At 45.1% G+C, this 25,546-nt stretch overlaps 2 protein-coding genes across 3 annotated transcripts in view; both read right to left on the minus strand.

Moving 5' to 3' along the window:
* The window catches only part of SNRNP200 (small nuclear ribonucleoprotein U5 subunit 200), a 28,093-nt gene extending 27,672 nt beyond the window's left edge, over positions 1–421 (minus strand). The window contains exon 1 of the mRNA XM_029937866.1: positions 261–421. Within this exon, the coding sequence (XP_029793726.1) occupies positions 261–305 (45 nt within the window). The 5' untranslated portion in view covers positions 306–421. The remainder of the gene's footprint in view (positions 1–260) is intronic.
* A 10,682-nt stretch (positions 422–11,103) lies between these two features.
* Positions 11,104–25,546, minus strand: part of NCAPH (non-SMC condensin I complex subunit H) — a 40,153-nt gene continuing 25,710 nt past the window's right edge. For both annotated transcript variants that reach the window (XM_029937868.1, XM_029937867.1), the window contains exons 10-18: positions 22,565–22,713; positions 22,140–22,243; positions 21,444–21,566; positions 19,028–19,138; positions 17,690–17,866; positions 16,938–17,051; positions 15,235–15,326; positions 14,805–14,880; positions 11,104–11,641 (exon numbers count right to left, since the gene is read on the minus strand). In XM_029937868.1, coding sequence (XP_029793728.1) covers positions 11,582–11,641; positions 14,805–14,880; positions 15,235–15,326; positions 16,938–17,051; positions 17,690–17,866; positions 19,028–19,138; positions 21,444–21,566; positions 22,140–22,243; positions 22,565–22,713 — 1,006 coding nt within the window. In that variant the 3' untranslated portion in view covers positions 11,104–11,581. The remainder of the gene's footprint in view (positions 11,642–14,804; positions 14,881–15,234; positions 15,327–16,937; positions 17,052–17,689; positions 17,867–19,027; positions 19,139–21,443; positions 21,567–22,139; positions 22,244–22,564; positions 22,714–25,546) is intronic.

Here is a 25,546-nt window from a genome sequence, read left to right on the forward strand (position 1 = left end):
GGAAAAGTGTTGGGTTTGCTGGGTGGGGGTAGAGAAGGCGGCGGGTACAGCGCTGAGGGAACAGGGAACAAACACTCCTAGCAGAATTCTTAGCCCATCACACCCGCCCTGAACCCTAGTGGGGCTATTCGTGTCGTCCTGTACCTCAGCCCGGGTCTGAGTTCCTCCCCGCTATCGCGGTTCACCTGCAGGCCTTCTGACCGGCCTCCCGCCCCGCGCTGGGCTCGCTAGCCCGGGCCCTCCCCCGAGCCCCCACGCACCGCCTTGTACTCGTACTGCAGGCTACGGGCGGTCACATCCGCCATGGCCGCGGCTGCCGAGGGGGTCTCAGAGCTCGGCTCCCCTCACCACACGTTATGAAACTCCGCTCTGCTCTCCCGCCCTGCCCCAACGACGCAGGACTGACGCACAGGACAGGCACAGAGACCGGCTCATTTCCGCTTCCGGGTCGCGCGCCGGAAGTATGCGTGGGGCGTGTCTCCGGCGATAGAACGCGCACATCCGCGGCCTTCTGGGTGGGACCGACGCAACCCCTCGGGACTTAAGACCTTCCCCAACCCCTCCGCCTCCGTCATAGGTTTCCCGCCTCAGGCTCCAGCCTTCGGTTTACTCACATCAGAGCGAAACGTATGCCTGCCTAGCTCCCTATCCAAACCCTAGAGCTTTTCTACCCACTTCTTCCTGACTCTGGCCACTGTTTGTACTGGCAAGACGGGGCTAATTAGCTGCTTTTCCGGTTGAGGAAACTGAAGCACCCAGCCAGCGGCTTAAGGGTTGGGGGGGGGGGTGCGGTGGGAAGAGGATCCCTGGGTGGCTCAGTCCGTTAAGCATCCGACTTCAGCTCGGGTCATGATCTCACAGTTTGTGGGTTCGAGCCCCACTCGGGCTCCATGCTGACAGTTCAGAACCTGGAGCTTGCTTCAGATTCTGTCTGCCTCTCCCCTGCTGACGCTTTCTCTCTCAAAAATGAATAACCATTTAAAAACAAAAAATTTTTAAGTGTGCTTGTGAATTACTGGTATCTTACTTTGGGTTTCAATTATGTGTTTAACAATTAGGAAGAATTGTCCCCAAACCATCCCACCTAAAACCCATGCGTGCCTACAAGACCTTCCTTCTGAGTCGGATGGGGCCTGCTATTTGCTCCTAAATGCTGGTCTCGTTCCTTTGCAGAGCCCAAGGAACATTGGCGAAGGCAGCTGCCCTCTTGGCAGGACCAGCTCCTTGTAGGCAGTGACTTAATTTTCTTCAAGGGCAAAGCCCTAGAGCCAGGAGGCACCCCTGCCTTCCCACCCCCAATGATCCAGTTCTCACCACGCAGTTACGTGGTGCTCTTTCATCTTAAGGAATGTGGTATGGCAACTAATAATTGAAGGAACAGCTCTGTTTACTTTTGAAAGAGGAATGAAAGGGAAGATGGGTATTAAGCCAGGCCTGGACACAGAGTTACCCAGGCTCCTGGGCCCTGCATTTCTGTACCTTAAGACCTGTCATTTCATTTTGTTATCTCTCAAATATTACATGTGCATTAAACTTTGTGAGCACTTTTAGGGACTCAGAGAAAAGCAGTTAGAACCATTGAAAAGTTATATAGTCTTGCATCAGAAATGAAATGTACCAGTAACTGCAATTTAAAAACCTAGGTAAGTTACCAAAAAAAGGAAAATTCTGTATGCTCCCATAGCTCCTCACCTTTCCCCCTTAACAAAAGTCCCCACCAATGCCTCCTGGCAGACAGTCTCTCCTTTGCTCTCCTGCCCACTCCTCCCTTCCCTTGCAGTGTATTCAATAAACTTCAATCTCCTTAAAAGATAGATAGATGATTGATAGATAGATAGATAGATAGATAGATAGATAGATAGATAAAGCCAAGTGCAATCAGTGTCACAAGGGGGCGCTGTGGGAGATCCGAGAAGTCCCTGCTGATTGGGGAGAATGAGCAAGAGTTTGCAGCTGTAAAGGATGGCTAAGATTTCAGTAGAGGCAGGGAGTGAGAGAGATATCAAGGAATACAGAAGCAGCACAAGTATGAAGATGGGAAGACAGAGACAGACATGTTCTAGAAACTGTTAAGAACAATTCAGATGAATGAAGGGCAAATGTAAGGAATGGAGCAATGTAATAATTTGGATAGATATAATTCAGAATCTCTTGAAAAAAATGATGCCATTGTAAAGAGTTTTTACCTTATTCTAGGAGACAATAGGAAGCCATACAGATTTCTGTTTTGGGAGTTAGTTTTTTTTGCAGCTTTATAGCAGGTGTTTGATTAGAGGGACTAACATTTAGATTAAGCAAAAAAAAAAAAAACCTACCATTCATCATGTGGCAAGTGTTTGTAAAGTACCCCTTTAGCATACATGATCTCATTTAATTCCCATAAAGCCCTATTAGATATACTTATTTTCCCCATTTTACCAATGAAGAAATCGAAGGCCAGGGAAGATAACTGACTTGCCTGGCCTCACCTGCCTTAAAGCCAGGCTGCCTCATTCTAGACCCTCTGCACAGGGGCTTCGGCAGGGGTAATGGAATGTTAGTTAGAAATACGAGTGAAATTCAAAGACACCTGGTGATGGTCTTTGGTGTATCCAGGAAGCTGTTAGGTTGCCTGAACTCTTGGGGTAAGAGGAGTGCTGGGTTGCCCAAAGCTCCTGGTAACGTGTGCATTAGGTACTGAAATGCCTCCCGACCCAGGATTGAACATTCACATTATAGGGTTTGCGTGAGGCTAAATTAACTCCAGTAAACACAGTGTCCTACATGGAAAAGGGATTCAGTAAATTCGATGTGCCTAGAACATCAGTTCACCCAGTAATGCACATTTTGGAACTATTCCATTCATTCACTTCTTCATCTAGCAAAATTTTATTATGTCCTATGTGCCAGTCACCACACCAGGTTCCAGGGCTGTTACAGCAACAAGACAGATATTACATGCAGATGAACGTAAGATTTAACCATGTAGTAACAAAATTTATTTTCTAATTTATCTGCTGTATGTTTCTAAACAGGATTTACTGCCTTTCCAGGTCTTCACCCTAAGAAGCAACGCCCTTGTTGTTTTTTTTTAAAGATTTTATTTTATTTTATTTTATGTTTTTTTATTTATTTTTGATACTGAGAGAGACAGAGCATGAGAGGGGGAGGGGCAGAGAGAAAAGGAGACACAGAACTGGAAGCAGGCTCCAGGCTCTGAGCTAGCTGTCAGCACAGAGCCTGACACGGGGCTCGAACCCACAAACGTGAGATCTGACCTGAGCCAAAGTCGGAGGCCTAATCAACTGAGCCACCCAGGCACCCCAGTAATGCCCTTGTATTAGTAAAGAGTCAGTTTGGGGAGCCTGAGTGGCTCAGTGGGTTGAGCATCCTACTTCAGCTCAGGTCATGATCTCAGAGTTCATGGGTTCCAGCCCCGCCTCAAGCTCTATGCTCAGAGCCTGGAGCCTGCTTTAGATTCTGTCTCCTTCTTGCTCTACCCCTCCTCTGCTTGTGCTCTGTCTCACTGTCTCTCAAAAATAAATAAATGTAAAAAAAAATTTTTTTAAACAACAAAGAGGCAGTTTGATGTAGTGATTAAACACATGGACTCTTTGTGTCAGACTGCTGGGGTTCAAATCCCAGCATCACCCCTTACTGGCTATACAATCTTAGGCATCACCTGTGGAACGGAGATTGTTTTAGCTACTTTGTAGGCTTACTGGGCACCTAGAACTACACCAGGAAATAGAAAGGGTCACGTGTTGTCCAACATAACTGCATTTTTCAAAAGCATTTATGAACTACTCTGTGTTTGGAAGCAGTTTGTGACTTGAACACAGGCAAACCATCTCATTCTTTGTCATTTCCTTGCTTATTATAAATGGTCTTACCTGTCACCCAGCAAACTTGGTTCTGAATGACTGCTGGCTCTTGTCTAGACTCTAGCCCCCACATAGAAGGTAACAGTTTGCCAGGACTAGGTGCACCCAGTAACATGGCTGTAGGCTGTGTGGCTGTGCCAGAATGTTGTGTGGAGGAGGGCACACTGTTGCGCCAAGTATGTGACCTCACCAAGTGACTTATTTGCAGGGCTTCCTGAGAACTCATTTATTTGATGTGCAGGTTGCTTGTTTAGAAATGAAATAATGTCCTAACTATATATAAATGTAGCCTCGTTATAAAGGCAGTCATCATAGGTCAAAGTGTGGCTCATACCAGTTCTGTGATGGATCCATTCCTAACAAGGCAGCTTCGTGGCTTGCAGTTTTGAGGACTGGCTTCTGCCACAGATGGAGGACAGACTCTCGTAACAAGTGGAACCTCCTACTTGTACTGGGCAGTTCCTCTGTCAGGCTTTTCCTTCCCTACCAATCTGTTCCCTCCAACTTCCATTGCAGAGTAGAGCTTTCTTTTAAAAGAAAGAACAGGGATGCCTGGGTGGCTCAGTTGATTGAGTGTCCAACTTCGGCTCAGGCATGATCTCAAGGTTCATGGGTTCGAGCCCCGCGTCAGGCTCTGTGCTGACAGCTAGCTCAGAGCCTGGAGCCTGTCTTCTGATTCTGTGTCTCCCTCTCTCTCTCTGCCCCTCCCCTGCTCACACTCTCTCTCTCTCTCTCTCTCTCTCTCTCTCTCTCTCTCTCTCTCCCTCTCTCTCTCTCTCTCTCAAAATACAAATAAAAATTGAAAATTGAAAAAGAAAAGAAATAGGGGCGCCTGGGTGGCTCAGTCGGTTGGGCATCCAGCTTTGGCTCAGGTCATGATCTCACAATTGTGGGTTGAGGCTCAGGTCATGATCTCACAATTGTGGGTTCGAGTCCCACGTTGGGCTCTGTGCTGATAGCTAGCTCGGAGCCTGGAGCCTGCTTCTGATTCTGTATCTCCTTCTCTCTCTGACCCTCCCCTGCTCGCGCTGTCTCTCTGTTTCTCAAAAAAAAAAAAAAAAAAAAAAAAGAAAGAAAGAAAGAAAGAAAAAAGAAAAGAAATAAAAGAAAGAACAGGGACGCCTGGCTGGCTCAGTCAGAAGAGCATGCAGCTATTGATCTCAGGGTTGTAAATCCAAGCCCCATACTGGGTGTAGAGGATACTTAAATAAACTTAAAAATGAATGAATGAAAAAATGAATGAGAGGAATAAAGAGAGAAATCATACCTACCCTTCATCTTACTGCACTCCTACCCATCTTCCTCTCTGGGCCCTGATTGCCTTTCATTTTGGCAGCTCTAAGTCTGTGCCCATTAATCTCTCCAAGCCCCAGACAGCTGGTTGGGGCGAAATCCAAATCCCAAGCCCCATATTTTCCTGAGGCACTGTGGCCTCCAGCACGGGCACAGTACCTGCCATGCCCTTGTGACGGGGCCCAGTGGAAGGAGGATCGCCAAGGGCAAGCCCTTCTCAGGGACAGACACCAGCAGCTGAGGGCAGGCTGAGTGAAAAAGTCTTGGAATGCTAATTCCTGCCAGGGATCAATATGCCGAGGAAATTGGAAAAGAAAGCATTCACCAGTGTGCCCATCCCACTAGTACCTCAGAAGCCACTCGGGGCTTCTCTCCACTTGCTCCTCTCCCTCTGTCCCCACCAGAGGTAACCACTTACCTGACTTTCATAGTTAGCCATTCTCTTGCTTTTCTTCATAGTCTTACTACTTCTGTAGGATCTCTAATCAACATATTGCTCAGTTTTAAGAAACTGAGTAGCAAGCACAATACCCCACTGTGCAAAGAAAGGGCAATAGGGTCCCAATAGATGGAGGCAGACAAAGCAGAATGTCTGCATCAGAGGCTGGCCTCAGCTCCCCTGAGCATCTGTGAGGCTACTCCAGGCAGTGAGTGGGCAAGGCCACAAAGGAGGCCTGGAAGCACAGGGTTCAGGGCATCTGGGCATCGAGCAGGGGCTTGGTAGGGACCAGTACCGCTTCTTGGAAAGGGGTACGTACTTGTGAGGGCTGTTTTGTTGTCTTTTAAACATCGCACAGCCCAAAACTCTGTCTTTATTCTACTCTCACAGTTGTTTGGCAGTTTATTTAGCCAAGTATAAAATTCTAGGTTTGGAAACCATTTTCCTGCAGAATTTTGAAGGCATTGCTTTTTTATCTTCTTGCTTCTAGTGTTGCTCTGAGAAGTCTGACACCCTTCTTCCTGCCCTTGTGTATGTGACCTATTTCTCTCCAGAGGCTGGTAGAACCCTCTGTCCTGAGTGTTCTGAAACTTTATGACAAGGTGTCTTGGTGTGGGTTTATTGTCATCCATGTGTTAGACAATAAGTCTCAATCTGAAAACCCATGTCCTTCAGCCACAAGGTATGGGTATAATTAATTCTTCAGCAAGATTTCCTCCATTCCATTTTCTGTTTTTTTTCTGGGTTCCTTAATTGTCATGCAGGACTTACTTGGCTGTTGGGAGCCATTTCTGAACTCACTAAGTTGAGAATACTCCTTGTGAGGTTAAGACGGGTTTTGCAAGGCCTCCCATGGTCAAATGGTGACCAATATCCACCCCCACTCAATTTTTTTTGAGCACTGAAAACCCCCTCCAAGGCCCCTTGCTGATTGGTATCAGGAGTGGCTTGTCCCCTTATTCTAAAATATGCTGATTGCACCTTGTGAAGGAACTTATTATAGGAATTTCTTCTTTTGTGATTATGGGAACAAATATTACATTTCCTGAGAAACCTGTTTTACTTCCCCTCAGGAAAACAGGATATTGACCCCTGCTCACAAATAACTAACTTTTGCCTTTGCTATGCTAAAAACATTGTCTTGTATTTAAATCCTGAGGATGCCTTCCTTCCCCATATGATAAGCATCTAAGTCACCTACATCAATCACTATTGATAAATATCATGCATGAGTCTTCTACCAATCTATGTTCTGGGAAATTTTTACATGCCAAAGATATGTGTCATCAGAAATCATTGTCTAAGGCAAGTGCCACTTCTGTGCTGACCCCATACATTTTTTTACCATATAAATAAAGCTGACTCTCAGGTCAGTGCAGAGATGCCTGCCTGGTGATCAGAAAGAAACTCATGGCTCTCTCATCCTTCTCCCTTTCGCCAACACTGTCTATCCTTCAGGGAGCCCTGGACATGCTGGAGCTGGACTCCGGCACTTGGCAACCCTCATAATTTCTCTCTATTCTTTTCTAGCCATTGGCATTGACTCCACTTTGGGGAGATTGCTTCTGTTTTATCCTTCAGTCTTGATAGCATCTGCCATGCTGTACACCCCTCACCCCACACCTCTGCTCCCCTGGTCTGCCTGGAACACCTGTGGCAGGTCTCAACTCTTCAAAGGCAGAGGGCTGCCATCTCGTCCTCAAGGCCTGCCTGGGCTTCACCTTCAGAGTCAGTTGAACATATACTGGTATCTCACCAAAATAGGTGAACAAATATAAATAAAGCCTATTTCAAACAGAAGCATTAAGGAAGGATTTTAGAATCCTTAGAGATGAGACACACCCTGTGCCAGCTCTGAGGTAATCATCCTGATGAAGTTTCGGGATGATGGTAGAGTGGTCCGGAGCGACAGCCAAGAAAGAATTCTCAAAGATGTTTTTGGTGCAAAAAGGTGATTTTATTAAAGCACAGGGACAGGACTGGTACTCATATGCCCTCAGTTTGGGAGGGGGTCAGGAATAGAGTAAGTCTCTCAGGTATTTTGGAAGCAAGATTTCCAGGACCTTGAGGTGCTAGCTGTTGCTAGGGAAATGCCATTTATTACCTTTTAGTAAAACCTCAGTCATGAGACCCTTCGGATATATATCAGGAAGCCATAAGCTTGGAGTATGATTGCCAACATATATCTTGGGGCAATTGAAATAAAGGAACTAGACTTACAGGATCCTTGAGGTTGGGATAATGTTAAGTCAAAGTTCTCTTTTGCCCCCAGCAAAATGTCATCATCAAGGGAGCTGAGCTTCTCTAAGGAGGTCACTCAGCTGGTCTCAAGGACTTGTCAATGGGCTATAGGCAGTAAGGGAACTTAATTTTTCTTTGTCTTAGTTTCCCACATCACCATGGCAAGTGCTTAAACCCCTTTCCTTTGTTCTTGGGTAGCCAGGAGTGTCCAAGGAATATCACACACAGTCCACCTGTGACGGGGGTGCCGTTAGCCTGTATTTTGCCCTCAGCCTGGCCCATGCTCCCTCATCAATTCCTCAACTCCAAACCCACCCTCTATTCTGTGCCACTCTGTAAGCCCCATTTCAGCTTTGCCAGCCGCACCCAGCCAGCTTATGTCAAGGAGACCGCAAGGCTGGAGAAAAAAGGACTCGCTCCTTCTTGTCCGCTTGCCAGTCCACCCAGTGGGGCTTCCTCACATAGTGGGCAGCCCACCGACAATCTTCCAGCACCCAGCACAAGCTTCACCGTGTTCCTCCTTAGATAGCATTGTCAGCTGGGCAGCACCCTTCCTGGGGGGAGGCAGTTTCTACTCTGCCAAGCCCTCTTTGGAATCTCTTTGATGTTCTCCTGTGTTCCTTTTGTTTTCCCAGCCCTGGGACTGCTGGTTGCTTCCAGCAGTTGCTACTTTAGATACCCTATATACCTATTAAACAGTTCTTTATAGTAAGTTCTTTATTCACTTCTAGGTTTCTGTCTCCTGACTAGACTCTCTTACAACTCCCATCTTTATCTTACAGGAAATTTATTTTGCAGGAGGTGACTGAGATCCAGAGGGACACTCTTAAGACAATATCCTGGATTCAGTGTCCCTATTCATCTGTAAGAATGGGAGACGGTTTCCCAACGGGGCTTCCTTTGTGGCGAAGTAGTAGTTCTCGCGTATTTTTGCCAAGGACACCACCGGTGAAGCTCTCTTTTCCACACTGGCAGCATTTGCTCCTGCCTTCAGGTGTCCACCCTCCTCCGTTGTTTTTGTGTTCTGATAGTGCCTTTGGCAGGAAGAGGGAGGGCACTCTGATGCCTTAGCGTTTCCTTCCAGGGAATGGCCGCCTCCTTCTCTGGTTCTCCAGGATTTTTAATTCCTAAAGAACTGTGACCAGATCTCACTTTGGAAAACCCAGTTGTAAATGAATTCACTCACCGTTACCCAGGAAAAACAATCTCTAATGTTAGGGAAAAGATTTCTGCTACGAAAAAGTACTCTGAGCTCGGACTCAGATCTGGAACACCTTGCTCCCAGAGCCTCCCGACAAGCAGGGAAATTTGGGAAACTGTTCTATTTCCTTCCTGGGGAAGGAAAAAAAAACTTGTTTAGCAGAGCTCCAGAAAGAAAGTTTCCAGCCATCCATTCGCAAAGGACAAAGGAAGTGTATCTTCACTGGAAATGGCGACCACCACCCACCACCACCCACTTCGGCTCCTTCTCCTTGTAGTCTGAATTCAATCATGCAGAGATGGAGTGAGGACATCATAAGCAAGAACAGACACTTAACTAAATCCAGAATGAACAGTGTTGAGATATCAGCCCACTGAGAGAGGTACTACGTGGCCTATGACAGAGACACAAATGCAATACTGTCCCATTTAACCTGACATTTTCTTTTTCTTCTTTCTGATTTGAGAGTTTGCTCATATGGAAATCTTACAAAGGTATGCAAATGAAATCACCTTTTCTTTCATAATTTCATAATTTTTTTTTGAAAGAGAAACAAACAGTATAGTGAGGAAAGGGCAGGGATAGAGGGAGATACAGAATCCGAAGCAGGCTTCAGGCTCTGAGCTGCCAGAACAGAGCCTGAGATGGGGCTCGAACCCACGAACTGCAAGATCATGACCTGAGCTGAAGTCAGACGCTTAGCCGACTAAACCACTCAGGTGCCCCATTTCATAAATCATTTTTATCAGAAAGAACAAAATGTGATGAACTCAGGATTATTGGAAGATTCCGAGGCAGCCGGATGCCTACAGAGCCCAGTGGAGCACTTTGCTTCCCTAGTCCGATATGAGCAGTGCATCTAGTACACCTGATGTGCAGATGAGCAAACACAGGCTCTTCCCTCTTTTACTGAACAGAATCACCCCTGGGAAACAGGACCAGGAGGAGTGTGTGCGGACTCGGCAGGTTGCACGCCTGGGAGTAAGAGCAGAGCAGGACAGGCAGCACTCACCTGGCAGGGGAAAGGTGTGGGGGGCTTCAGCCCCAGCAGGCCAGGGATCCTCCCTCAGCACCTCTGCCTTTTCCTCTAAAGTATGTTCACAAGTCTACTCTTTCAATGTGGCAGAGCAGGTAACATTTTGGACACAATTTGGGAAGCACATTCTGGGGTGTGTGTTTGTGTTTTTTGGCTTAGAAGTAAGTTCTGTATTATCAAGAGCCCATGCCAATTATATACTTCACTGCTTCTCATCTAACATCCAAGCTCTCTATTTCCCCAATGAGTGGTGACAGGGTGCTCTGGGAGAGATGGAGGACCTGCCAAGGAGAGAATTACTTGGATCAACGTCTACAGGCAGAGCCTGTGATCTGAGCAGCATATAGTGCCAGTGGCTAAGAACAAAGGCTCTAGGGGCGCCTGGGTGGCTTAGTTGGTTAAGTGTCCGAATTCGGCTCAGGTTGGTTCGTGGGTTCGAGCCCCATGTCGGGCTCTGTGCTGAATGCTTGCTCAGAGCCTGGAGCCTGCTTCAGATTCTCCTTCTCTTTCTGGCCCTCCCCTGCTCATGCTGTCTCACTCTGTCTCTCAAAAATAAGTATAAAAACAAACAAATAAATAGAGCAAAGGCTCTAGCAGGACATTAGTTCAAGATCAGACTCTGACAGCTGTCTGCCCTTAGGCAGGTTCCTTTACTTTCAAGTACCCATTTCTCCTCTGTTAAATGGGAGTGATAAAAGTATATTCCCCACAGAAATGTTAAGAAGGCTGAGTGAAGTAATCCACAGAAGTTAGCCACTTAACAAAGGTTAGCAATTTTTACTACCATCACCTCCAGCAGAATTCATGGGCTCAATGGAAATTCCAGATTTCAGATCTGGAAATCTGAACCTCCAGCCAGTGGTTTCCCCTCTCCTCTCCTCTGCTACAAGACAAATCTTCTCAGCCCTTAAGTGTTTCCTGCCTTTACTGACACATGGACACCTTGTCTAGCTAACAGGACCGCACCCCCCTTAAGGGAAACGACCAGCTCTGGAACTTATGTAGAACACACTCGAATATTTTGTCAAGCATATTATTCAAAATGATTTTATTTTAAGCATTCATAATATATATATATACATTTGTAAGTAGACATACAATGTATCTTATGTACATGGCTTAGACAGCTATTTAAAGACAACCAGTGCCTCCTGGGAAATAATTTTCTACAAAAATGTGGGGAAAAAACAAAGGTCAATTTAGGAGGCAAAACGAGACATGGATACAAAGTATGGATATAGGTTTTCATAATCAAGAACAGTACCCTCACCATCTCCTCCCTGCTAGGTAGTCACCACAAGGCAGAAAACTTTAGTCAAAGAGCTTCAGGGTTCTGGTTTCCAGACTGCGAGGGAAAGAAGTGAAGAGCAACAGATAAAAAACTTGGCATTTTGGTAGTGGGCTACAGCCTTGCCACAGGCCTACCACACTTGCGACACCCAGGGTGGGGACGTCCTAGTCACCGAAGAAGCAATGAGCCCCCTTCTGCCAGCTTTTCTTGGGCAAACTCAATCTCCTTGCCTCACAAGAATGTCGGAGAGGTCCTCGGTTCCTTCCAGCTTTAGATTCTGAAGGAAGATCAAACATATGAACAGATTCTAATCAAAGTAACAGGGTGGTGACTACAAAGAATGAGCTTTGTCCCATGATTATAAGAAAATTATGTTATAGCAAATATCATTTGCATAATAAAGCTAATTGCAAATCCTTGCCAACTACAGGGGGGAAAAGGCAAAAAGCAAGAATTCCTGGTGCTGGTTCCTGCAAGAACCTCTCTATAAAGGGCCCAAGAGCTAAGCTACTTGCTTTGGAAGGAACTAAAAGTGGATGGGGAAGCCACCAGGAGACACTAACACATGCCTGTAACTCTGTCCACGCGTGGCCTTCCCTAGGCCCTCCCCCTCTCTGTCCCATAACCTCATCCCTGGCAATGACCATGACAGCCCCCTCGCTCCATCTGCTCAGGCCTTTTCCTGCCTCTCAGCTCTTTCCCCACCCCACAAATCCCCCACCAATCCCAGGCACTTGTTCCCCTCAGGACCAAACAATTGCCAGAAGCCTCTCTTGCCTAAGCTCACCACAAGCATACCTCCCTTCACGTGGCCCTGGAGGCAGGCGTGACGTGCTGGCACTCGGCAACCACACCACCCTTTCTAGTGCACCTTCCTGTACTGCTAAAGGGAAAGCTGAAATCCCACCCCCCTGAAGTGTGGCTTCTGCGGCTCAGGTTCCAGAAGTGCTTTAGGTTTGGCTAATCAGTCACACCGTATTGACACTCAGGGCAATGGAGGCAGAGGACCCAGTGTCCATCACTGCATCCCAAGCCCCGTCACACTGCACTTCTCAGGGGAGCTCATGACCAGAATGGCTGATGAAGAGTCCAGATGGGAGTGAAAGACTGGGACAAAGAAGGCCACCAGAGAGTCATGTTCCAGTATTAAGTGTTGTGCAGTTTCTCTTGGTGCTTCTTAGCTCTGAAGTTACCACAGATCCCTGCAGATTATCATGGTAACTGGCAGGGTCAATATTACAGTCAAATCTCACAGCCCAAAGCCAAGCCCCAACAGAGGCCTCCCTCAGTGGTCAGTCCAACGGTTTCCAGTCTGGTGCGATCTCTCCATCCTTCAAATGCGGGGCCCAGAGGGCCACACTCCATCACAGCCAAACAATCCTGGCCCTGCTGTTTGGGGAAGCAGTGCCGGAGCCAGAGCCCTGTGACCCTCAGTGAGGCCACAAGATCACTGACGCTTTGTAGCAGGATTTCCTCAGCCCCAGTCCATTCGGGAGCCACGTGTGTACCATGAAGCCACTCTCTCACAGGGGAGAGGCAGGCTTCTGCAGAGACACACAGCCCAGGGCAGCGCGGATTCTGATTGGTGCGATTGAGTGCGATCAGTAACATTCTTAATTTGGACTCAAGAGAAGGGTTTCTGAGCTCTGGAGGCACCCTGTGCTGAGGAGCCTGGGTGGGCTAGGAGAACACACCCAGTGGGAGAGTTCACCAGCACCTACGTCCGTAAAGAGGGTGTGAGGTTCCAGGCCTCCTCTGGAGCAGCTTCACAGTCACACTTCTGAATGTCAGACAGACGGATGGCTGGTGTACCCTCCTCCTCAGATGGGAAATCCTCCTCAGAGCCATCTGTGGATTTCTTGTCAGGATGATAATAATATATCTTTTTATTTGTTTTTTTCCCTCCTATTTATTCTTTCCTCACGTCGTTTGTTTCTGACATAGGATAACTTAGGATGTGTAAAAACATCCCATGGCGACATTCTCACTAGCATCTCCCACAACCATGGATGGGGCCGTCTGCCCCCGAGCCTTGCCCTCACGACTTCCGAACAGGCACATGACCTCTCCAGCCAGCCACTGCTGCTTACTGCCTTCCATCCAGCAGCCATGTGAGTTCAGTGTTCCTGTGTCAACGATCAACCTCGGTGGCTCTGACGGATAAGCTCTTCCTGTCAGAAGCTAAGCGGGGTTGCTCTTTTCATGCCTCAGCTGTGAATGCCCGGGCCCAGCAGTCAGCACCATAGCTGGATACATGCAGCACTCGTCCTGGCTCACTGGCTCTTCTGCATCTCTTCCCCGCCCAGAATCAAAACTAGCTTCTGCCAAATGGACACTTTCTTCTTCAGTGAGGTCATGAGTTCCAGAAGAGAAATAGTGGTCCCTGACTCCCCCAGTGGTGGGTCTGCATGGATAAGCTGACGGCTATGCTACACAGGTCATCCTACAAGAGAACCTCTCTCCTTTGTGCCCAGCAGTCAGTCCCAGCAAACCCAGAGCTGGGAAAGAGCCGATCATCACTGCGTCATTTTAATTCTAAGGCCAGAGGTCAGGCACTGGCACACAGGAAATTCTGGGTGCTTCTACAGCACCCCATTTTTGCTAGCATTCCAGTGCAGTCTTATCAACCCTCTCAAACCACACTTGAGTGTTCAGACAAGTGCCACACTCTTAAGAGCCACCTCTCAGCTCTGGGACAGGGTTCCTGCCTTGGAGGAGGTTAGAATCTCCAGTTGTGGTGCACCCCCAGCCCTAGTGATGTGCTACTTCAAGAGCCAAAGTCTACGTGAGGGACCAGCTGCCTGAGGACACAAAAGCGTATAAAGCCTCACGCAGTGCCACTTATTGGGGCTGGTTGCTGGCTGCCTCACTGGGCTGCGTCCTGGGAAGCTGCGACCACACTCTGGAGAAGATGGTCCCTGCCTGCGCTTCTGGTAACTGCCAAAGCTGCTCAGCTCTGCTGGCTGGCGTGGCACACCGGGGAGTCCGGCACGGTTGGTAGTTCAGCTTTGCTGGTCATGGCCTCCGTGTCTCACTGTCCTCTTCCTGCATCTATTTTCCTTTAATCCTCGCCTGGCCCTCTGTCCTCCACCACATCTCCATGTGTCTTGACTTTGGCACTGGCAGGATTTGGCCTTTAAAGCCTCTGACACCCAATAATATAAAAGCACTTCATGTTTTAAAGTTGGGAACTGACAGGTCACAATTCAGCACCTAAAAATTTTCCCATTTGGGTCCTCCTCATTATTTTCATTGCTAATCATACCGAGTGGCCTTTTTCTATGTCACTTCTAAGTGTATGGTTGATGCTTTGGGTTGAAAGTACTGCCTAAGTCACCGTACTTAAGATGTCTTATGAGGTTGCCTGCGAAAGATCTAATAAAAGCCCAAAAAGGTTGCCATGAATACAGAACATTCCCATGCTTACCACATTTACCTACCTTTTCATTGGCTAAATGGAGGAGACAGGCAAAGGCCAGAGGTATAGAGAGGTTCTGAGCCATGAGGGGAGGCAAACTATAAAACAAAGAGGCAAGTATTTAGCTAGATCACTGCAGTTCTAGGAACAAAGGCTCTTTCATCAAGTCTGAATACACATGTCCAGTGAACAAACTAATGAGAAACAAAGAAATATTTCAGATGCATTTTATAAGCAGGTTTTTCCAGTTTTATTATTTGGAAATAAAATATCACTTGTTCCATTCCAGCCACTGGTGCAGAAAAATGCCTTTTTTTTAATGCCTTTTTAAAAGTTAGTCTATATTAACTCATTTAACAATGCAAAGAAGAAATAGAAAAACCGCTGCAAGTATTAAAACAGCAGATGGTGTGCAGAGGGTCCATCAGCCCCCTGCACTCACTGGCATGTACCTCTTCTGCAGGTCCTTCGTGAGCCCGCTAAGCATCTTCTCATCAGCCATCTTTACCATGCCCCCTTCTTTTCCAGTTTCACTGTGGTCTGTCTACCAGAAGAAGGATATTGACAATTCAGACATGTAGGGCCAGTTCACTTTTGAGAAAGCAACATAAACCCAAAGGTTGTATCTCCAAAAGTCTACATCTGAATGAAACCACAACATTTTCTAAGTTACATCTTGAAGAAAAGGGACCCATAAGGGGACTGCAGGCCTTGGCCCTGCACCAGGACACTGACTACCAAGCTATGGTAAATATCGATGTCAATGCCAGTATAATCCCAGGAAAGGAAAAACTGCAAAAAGGCTTCTAGTTTTCTCTGAAGATGAAAAATACAAAATGACAAAAGCCATGATCATTTATAGCTTCGACTGGCCTACACAACCAAGGACAGCACAGAATCCATAATCCATCAGGCAAGCAGTTATCAAAGGATATCATGTCCGGTATCTGCGCTAAAATAATTCAGAATGTGTACGTGGTGGGTGGGATGCGGAGGCAGGGCAGGATGGGTGACGGTCTACATAAAATAGTGATAGTTATAGAAGTAGGTATTCACTATACTATTCTCTACTAATATGTTTGAATATTTTCACGATAAAAGATCTTTAAAAATCCTTAATTAACCATAATCCCTGGAGGAGAGGGCATTAGAAGTTGGTTAAATTCAGTTTGGGGTGCCTGGGTGGCTCAGTTGAGCATCCAACTCAATTTGGGCCCCTCCCTGGTCACATACTCTCTAAAAATAAAATAAATCTTTAAAATTAAATAAACTCAAAGTTTGAGTAGAATCCCTTTCTTTTTTTTAATTTTAAAAAGTGTTTTAATTTTTGAGAGAGAGAGAAAGAGCACGTGCACGCAGGAGAGGGGCAGAAAGAGAGGGAGACACAGAATCCAAAGCAGGCTCCAGGCTTCGAGCTGTCATCACAGAGCATGATGCAGGGCTCGAACTCACAAGCCGTGAGATCATGACCTGATCTGAAAGCTTAACTGACTGAGTCACCCAGGCACCCCACCCCTTTCCTACTTTTCTGAAAAAGCACATTTCCCTTAAATTTGCATCCTATTCACTTTTAGCTGATAAAACCTCAGGCATATGACTGAAGCTTTAGCTGATATCTAGGACGATACAACTCAAGAGCCTCAATCAAATCATGATTTTCACTTCTTGGCCAGTAGGAGAAGGGATAAGAGAACAGAAGGATTCTGGTTAACTGAGGGTTCCATTTAGTTGGAAAGAGTCAAGTTCTCACCTTGTTCTGAAGGAGAAAGAGACAATTTGACAAAATTGTTTTTTGGTTGTTTTTTTTTTTTTTTTACTATTTTTCTACTTAGATCACTTGTCCTGAACTCTGTACTGAAAAAATTGCTTAACTGCTAAAGAGCTATTTTAAAAGACCCTAAAATGTTTTCATCTGTATTTTCCTGATTACCAACAAGGCTGAATAATATCCGGTGCACTAGTTTACTGCCTGTATCACCTTCTGTGTGACTTGCATGTTCATATACTCAGTTCATTTCTCTTTCAGAGGTATGAAGTCTTCCTTGTAGTTCTGAGTGACTGCTTTCTCCATTCGTGCCTTTGATCTTAGAGCCTTAACCATGAGCCACTCCCTTCCCACACGCTGGGCACCTAGAGAGTAAGCAGAACATGTTACCTTCGCGTCTGCATGCTTGGAGAACTCTGTCAGCAAACTCCACATGCTTTGCTTCAACTTCTTCATGTCCATCCTTTTGGCAGTCTTGGCATAATGAATTTCAATTTTATTTACCTGCAACATATATGTAATGAAGTAAAACTAAGTAAAATTAAAAAAAACATTTATCATCAACTCACTGTAAAATCAAAAGTCTGGGGTTCAGGTAAAGAATCTAGTTTAGTTCAATCCAAGGAGTTAAGAACTTCTTTTGGATATACCAAAACACAGTCCCTTACTTCATTCTAATTTCTTGTTGATCAAGTATAATCTATATTAAGACAAACCTGAAATTCCAGTGTAAAAGACAAAAGTCAGTCAAATATATATGAAATCACCAGGCCTGTCACCTGGTATGCTACATGCATATATGTATAGATGCTACATGCATGATAATTTAATACAAATTGAATCTGGCCAAGATTTTCCAAAGACAAATAGCTAGCCTCACCCAATCAGCATAGAAACTGATTTGCCCCTAGTTATATGGTTTATCACAATCTCTGGAGAGATGGCTATTTTCACACAAACTTAATTAGCATCAGCTCATTCGCAGCACAGCCCTACTTAAGAGTCAGCTACTTGAAGAGCAATAACTTAAAATCGAGGGGGGAAAGAAAATCAAGCCCAGACCAATATGACTCTCATGTAGGAGGCAAATTAAGTAGATCTCAAGCAAACAACGTAACAAAATTCTTGGCTTTCATCTCTACCTTCTGAGGTTCAGCTACCAGATTCGACTCCCCATAAGTGGTGATGTCCAATCCTTGGACTTCAGGCACATCATCATTCTCTTGGGTTGTTTTAGGTGGATGGCAAGATGTAAGGTCAAAGGTCCCAACAGGTCCCACAAATAAGTCATCTGACTCTTCATAATCACTGTCAGCAGCCTGGGCAAGGAAACAGTTCTTCAAGTTGGCAAACGCTGTCTGAGAGGCTTAGAAGTATCCTTGAGAAACACTGTATTTACACATCAAGACATGGCACGTGGGAGCTCACTGTGTGAGTTAAGCCGAGGATGGACTTCTGGGTGCCTCTACTTATGTTCCTTTTATGCACAAACCCTCCTAGGAAGGGATCTGTTAACTAAGACCCCCAGAGCAAGGTAAAAAGTCTTCAATAATCACAACTGCCAGTTCCCTTTTGGCTTCTAGCCAACTTACGATTTCATTTTATAGAAAGCATTCTAGAAACACTGGAGATCTGACCCACATCCCTCACTCAATGTGAGCATAAGAGTTGCCAGGGGTCTCCTGCTGGCAGCAGGATTCCTGCCTGAGACCCGTGAAAAATCCATTCTTGGCCTAAGCCCAGCAGGAATGGATCAGATCTTTGGGCTGGAGCCCAGGACTTGGTTTTCAGCAGTGATTCTTTTTTAGGGTGATGCTTATGTACCTGGAAAGTTTGAGAAGCATTCATCAAGAGGTCTGGATTTTCACTAAAATCTAACAATCCAATTCTCCTCCACATGGATGATAAGGTGAACAAACTATTCTGCAGGTCTTGTCCCTCCCCACAGGGACACAGATGAGGCCTAATATTTCCCCCCTTCTCGTTATTTACATTTGCTATCTCATTAGTAGACTCAGAAAAGAAATACTAAGATTATTTAGTCTAAACCTAGATCTAAAGATGGAAGTGGCTTGTATAAATTCACAATGTAAACTAAAATTAGTGCTGCAGGCCTGGTCTCCTGAATCTACCCCATAAACTTTTTGCCTGTCAGACCACACCATCTTCACATGTCTATGTGCTCTTTGAAATCCCCAAATAGCCAAGATAAGTGCTTTGCACAGGCTAAAGACTCTGACCGGTTTATTGGAGTATGACCATTCACCTTCCACATACAGGGCTTGAGGCAGAGCAGGCCAAGGTTTTGGCTGTTTCCCCAGCTTTACTCCATTCCCTGATGCCTGGGGCAGGGCAGGCAGCCACAAACCCCCCCACCTGATTTAGAATTTCCTACAGCCTTCTGCCATATAGGAAAGAGGGAGATGGGAAACAAGAAAGGCTCTTCTGCTCAGAAGAGAGGACAGAGCTCTTCTCTTTACCTGTAATCCAGGGCAAAAGTTGGACGTGTCGTTAGGGTTGTTGTAATCATAGTCTCCAATTTCTTCATAATGTTCAGTTCCTGGTCTCTGGCCTTGGGCCATCTTAAGTAACTAGAATGAAGGAACAAGTAACTGTAGAAAGCAATTTCTAGGAAAGGAGCTCTAAACTGGGTTGAACAACAACCTGAGTTCTTATGATCAATCTCCTAGAATTATAGACTTTTGGAGTTCTAAGGGCCCTGAAAAGTCATCTAAACCTGCAGGCATCAACTGCAGAGCTCCATTCTCAAGCAAGCCCTGGGGTAGCAGGGCTTGGAGACTCCATCCAACCCGAATAAACCAGAGCAACCAGTTTGCAATTAGGTCTGCGCACAACTTTATTGGAAAGAGTTCTTTCATTAAAAACAAAATTGCCTAAAGGTAGCTGAAAAGAAGCCGACTTGCTGCCGCTCAAGCAATTCTGAGAAAACCCACGCATGATTTTAATTCACAGGCAGCCCGTCTCATTTCTGGGACAATCATAGTTATAAGGAGAAACATCCAACTCTTCTCCCTGTTGTTACATGCAGGGTCCTTGTTCTGCCTTCCAGAGCCTCAGAGAACAAGTCTGCCTCCTCTTTTGGGACCGCGTGTGACCACAGCCCTTCAGATATTTGCTGATCGTTAGACCAGTGATTTTTGCCTGAGGTGTGTCTTTGGGGAGAAGAACATGAGGCTAAAGGTATGTAGTTTGCAAAGCATACTGAATATTTTAATATAACTATACTCCAAAAGCAGCCAAAAAGAACCCTTCACCATGTTTTTGGAATACAAATCCAAAAATAATATTCAATAGGTATTTATCGTCTACTTTCTTCCACTGTTCCTCCTATGACATTGTTTCTAAATCCCTCTCCATTTAGGACACTCTCCTCTAGGCATACTCTAAATTGTCCATAGTCTACAAGAAGCGTTTCCGGAAGGGTACTCGAGAGCGGTTGCTATTAGAATCCCCTTGCAAGATATTAAACTGGGTGGGTGGTTGATCTGTATAGTTTCTAACCAAATAGTGCTTATTAATCAAGCATCTAATTTCCAGAGTTTAACAGTCATTTCCCCAGGATAGCTTTGCTGGGAAGGACAGGGATCTCCAGCTCCTGCGGCCTGGCTGCCCTACCACACACAGTGACCTTGTTCCTGTGGACAATAGGAAGAAAAAGTTCCTTCTTCTACAAGAGACAATTATTAAAAAACAGAACAAAAAACCCCCTGGAATGCAACGTCCCAGTGACTTCATTCTACCACCTTAACATCTGAATATACAAATTCTCACTTAAGGCCACAATCTTCAAATGCTCACAATAAGGGCTTGAGAGAAGAAGAGGTGGCTTGTGGCTAAAGGGAGCAGCTCCAGGTGGGCAAGGTTTGAGAAGTGTCCTACCTACCATCCTGCTCTTCACAGGGCTCCATCTTCTGATTAGAGCAAGAGGGGTCTAGCATCTAACCAATACTGACCATAGCCACACTTTCTCATACTGTAACTTTGTAACTCTTTGTGCAATTTTAAGAGTACTTCTGTTAAGTAAACACTATTGATTAAAAAGAAAAATACATTAATGTTGGTTTATAAGAACACAATTTGAGACATCAGTGATTTGGGGCAACTGTATACATATCATTATGGCCTTGTACAGAAACAGGCAAAATAAGGAAGAGGAAACTGAAGACAGTTTGTGTATATGACACAACAAGACTAGAACCACCAGGAATGCAAATGAACTGAGGTCTAGATAAAACGGAACTACGCTTAAACCGCTGACTGGTCACCTTGGCAACAGTGACAGGCACTTGCTACCAGGATCACCAGGAGAGCCACAGGCAGATGAAGTGAAGAGTGACAGGTACAGCACCAAGTGGTTGGGGTGCTCATCTTAACAGAGGAGCCGGGAAGGTTGCGCAGCACTTGAGAACTCCCTACACAGTCAGACCCTGGCTCCTACATCACCCCGCATGTCACAATGGGGCTCGTGTCTACACCCATGAGGAAGGCCACATAGGATGGGGACAGCATCTGGCTAGTGAATTCACAACCTCAATGAGAAAGTAGAGAAACCCAGCAATAACTCATATCTTGTAAGCACCTCAACAAGAGACTGTTTATCTCCCTAGCGTTTCAGCATATAGGCCTCAATGCCCTTCCAGAGGTCTAACCAACTGAGGTATTTCAAATCTTTCCCTTTAGCTTTGCTATACCCACTGCATCTCCCAGAACTGCCCTGGGCTAACACACATCTATCTCTCCTCTCAGGCTCTCCTTTTCCTTGAAGGCACTGTCTGACAGTCACACTACCCACCACTCGATATCTCGGATGCGATCAACAGGTTAGACAACAGCAGCAGACTGAAGAAACCAAGAACAGTCTTATCCTGGTCTTACCCTGGTGCCTGGTTTGAGATGCAGCTGGACAAGATTATCAGTCTCATAGAGGAAATCCATAGGAAGAGTAGTAGCTCTCCAATTCTGGTTCTCCAAAGTGGATTTGGTCAGAATAGTAGCAGCCTATTTAAAAACAAACAAAAAAAAGTTTTTAGGCATCTTTAATAAGAATGTTCAAAACATACACACACACACACACACACACACACACACACACACACACACACACAAAGAGCTTGGGAAGGATTTGGGCAGCACTAATCTACTGTCAGAGTTCCCAGTTGCATGTGAAAGAGTGATTTTGCTAGACATTCATATTCTAAACCTGATTCTACCTGCCACTGAGTTTGGGGTTATTTCTCATTTCCTCTAGAGACTGAGAGAGAATGAAACCATCCATTTACTCTAAAACTTATATCTGTAATGAATTTTTAAGAAATCACATCTGTGGGGCATCTGGGTGGCTGTTGGTTAAGTGTCCAATTCTTGATTTCAGCTCAAGTCAAGATCTCACAGTTTCTGAGTTTGAGCATGCTGACAGCACGGAGCCTGTTTGGGATTCTCTTTCTCCTTCTCTCTGCCCTTCACTCGCGCTTTCTCTCTCTAAAACTAAATAAATAAAATCACATCTGAAAAGAAAGAAGAGTGAAAAGAGTAATTTAAGAAAGCACATATGCTAATAAACTTAGCACAAACCTTTGTTTTTCGAAAATATACATCAAAGTCAATATCATCATCAAAATCAATTTCAAAATCTTTCTTTGTATTCTTTCTGTTCTCTGATTTGGAGGAAGCATCATCTGCAGAAATGAACACAGATGTCAATACCGTTTACCTATGTGGACAATATTTTACCCATATGACCACTGGATGGTCATTAACACTATGTCTTAAAGTTCCATCTAAAAGTACATATGTGGGGCACCTGGGTGGCTCAGTCGGTTAAGTGTCCAACTTTGGCTCAGGTCATGATCTCACGGTTCGTGGGTTTCAGTCCTGCGTCAGGCTCAGAGCCTAGAGCCTGTTTTTGGATTCTGTGTCTCCCTCTTTCTCTGACCCTCCCCTGCTCATGCTCTCTCTCAAAAATAAATAAAACATTAAAAAAAAAGAGAAGTACATACGTTTGATTCGGGGTCTAAAGCGCCAGTGATCTGGGCCAGCCCACATCGACATGGTACGGGGACTAAAATAAGAATATTCTCCAGGTTTCATGGACAGAAGGGGGCACATGGTCCTAATATCTCCATCCCCAAGGGGAATCATTTCTTCCCTGTAACACACATGAAATCATGTTTCTACATGTACAACCAGGTACATGTCAATATATATAACATAATCATGTAAAGCAGCATGTGATACAATTGAAGACTACCTACCTACTTTTCACAGGTGGGTAGGATTTCTAAGAGTTAGTTCAATGTAAATACTTCATTGTTAAAAATCCCTTAGTTTTTACTTTGTCAAAATGCTTTTGCTTCTCTTAATTTTACAACAATATCATCATCGCTACAAGGAGGTTTGAAAGTGCTTCATAAAATCCAAGTTTACCCATTTGAGAGATAAGAAAACAGCGGCAGAGAGAAAGTAAGTTTTATATAAGACTGCAGTTAGTAAAATGCCAGAGCTGGGAGTTGGACAAAGTTCTCTGAATCAGCTTCAGGATCTTTCCATATGGAATGCTCCCTGCCACACAAGATGATAATCTCTCTCATTCTTTCTTCACCATCCTTCCATAAGTGAAGGCTCCAAACTGGTGTAATGTCTAGTAAAAGTGAAACAGATGTTATTCTAATTTGTCCCCCAAATCATCAGGGACCATCTTAGCTTTATTCTTTGCTGTGTGTGAAGTCTAACTGGCCAGTCCAGTATGGGAGTTTTGGGTTGGTTTTTCAACCTTTCTACAAGGTACTAGTATATGCGAGGTAGCTTTCTCCTAAAGGCCTTGGACACATCACAAAGTATGTTAGTGCTGCTTTACTGCCCTCTAAAGGTAAAGGTAACAAGGAAACTTCAAACACCGAGGGGCTTTTCATCTATTCTGAGCCATGTGTACACATAAATCCTGGCTACATTAAACCTTATGGAATAAGGTAAAAAAGCTTTAACAGGGGACTTTACCTTTATCTACGGAATCTTTACTTAAAACTAGGAAAATGTATTCGTATAATTATTGTGCAATTAAAACTTAATTTTAAAAATTAGAATATGTTAAGTTCACATTTCCAGTCTGTAGAATGCCCATACGTAACTGAGAAACAGCGTCACTTTCTCCAGCGGGAGAAAGATGATGCCTTCAGTAGAATTTCTGCTCAATTCTCACAGACACTGTTGTTTTGGCAGTCAAGCTTGGAATTTATTGGGAACTTATAGGCAAAGCTATAAAGAGCTTGGCTCTTATCCCCTGAGAAGCTGTGGGCCAGGGCAGAGCTAAGGCCCTTGAGGCTTGAACTCTAGCCATTTTGTCTTATAATACACAATACTATGTGGCAGGCACCTTCTGGGTCCCAAATCCATGACTCAATAGCTAACCTACTTCATAGTCTATCCAGTTTCCAAGGCCTGCCCATCAATCAATCTTCTCTAATCCCCTCTGGGGGAACTATTTCTTTCACTTGTCCCCCAACCACAGGGCTCCTTCAATTCAGCACCAGTTCAGCATATCACACGAATACCTGCAGGGTTAAGGTCTCCTCCCAGATGGCTTCACCCAACATTTAGCATTATTACATGCAGAGGACGCTGTGGTGTGGGCCTGGACCACAGACCAGGTCTTTAACCACAGCAAATGCCTGCACCAGAGACTGGCTAGGGCACACGTGGCCCACTGCTGCAGGAGGAGGGAGTGCACTCAAGCTGCTGTCGGACACACAGCACTTCTGTCAGGCCCAGCCTTGATCATGTATGATGTGAAAAGTCATACAAGCATTGCCATCCCGGAACCAAGAACATGGGGCGTCCTACAGAACACTGGAATCTCTAATTCAGCACTGCCATAACCCACCCTGAGCTAGAGAAGCCCTTAAAGACCTTTTAGTCCAGTACAGTGTTTATAATCCTGGGTGCACAGTTCAATCACCCAGCAAAGTTTGGGAAATGTGATGAAGAGCCTGGCCTCAGTGACTCTCAGTGAAATGCTCTGGGGTGGAGACTACTATCCAACGTTCATTATGTATAGCTAGAATTGGTCAAAGGTATTGAGTGATACCCAGCTCCATCCCATTATTTGAACTTCTCTGAGCCTGTTCCCTCATCTGTGAAACAGGGATAACAGGACTTAATGGTAAGGCTGTTGTAAGGCTTAAGAAATTACATTTTCCATATGACATACATTATATGAGGGAACGCAGACAAGGCACCTGGCATGGTGTCTGGCACAAAGCCAGAATAATAAAACACTCAATGAGCTCAGACGTTATTTTTATCTAGTCCAAGCCCTTCATTTTATGGATGAGAAAACAAAGACCCCAAAAGGTGATGCCACTTATCTCTGCCCCACATCTTACAGCCGTCAATGACGGAGTCAAGTTTGTGCAATTTAAATATTTACTGAGCTCTTAGGAAAGAATAGCACCATGCCAAGAATAGGGATTTCAAAATGGACAAAACCTTAGGCTAGAACCTAAGCCCTCTGCTCCTAATGCACTCAGTAGGATGGATTCTATGATTTCGTTCTGTTTGAAACTGGAGAGAAATGAAGCCATTTATTCAAAATAACAAATGGAAATAACCAAAGCCCTTTGTTACCATCAATTCTTCAGATACCAGGAAAAATAACAGTGTTCTTTGACATTTGAAAATGATACTAAGAGAGCTAATCTACCAACCTGCCTACCATTTCTCACTTCGCAGAGTATAGGATGGGAAGAGGGACAAGATTGATAGTATACTAATAGTACAAATCAGGAGAGGAAAGGATGGTACCAAAGGTCCTAGATGGCAGTTTTGCCTTGAGGTGCCAATAGTTAGCCCATCAATTTCTACTCAGATTTGAAGAGACATTATCAATCTAATCATTTCCCACATAAGCAGACAAACTATACGGGACAACTTCTAAGGTTTTACTCCACAGTAAACCAGCATGGCTGTCCCCAGTAGCAGGTACA

This window comes from Suricata suricatta, chromosome 4, assembly GCF_006229205.1.
Source record: "Suricata suricatta isolate VVHF042 chromosome 4, meerkat_22Aug2017_6uvM2_HiC, whole genome shotgun sequence".
Classification (NCBI taxonomy): Eukaryota; Metazoa; Chordata; class Mammalia; order Carnivora; family Herpestidae; genus Suricata; species Suricata suricatta.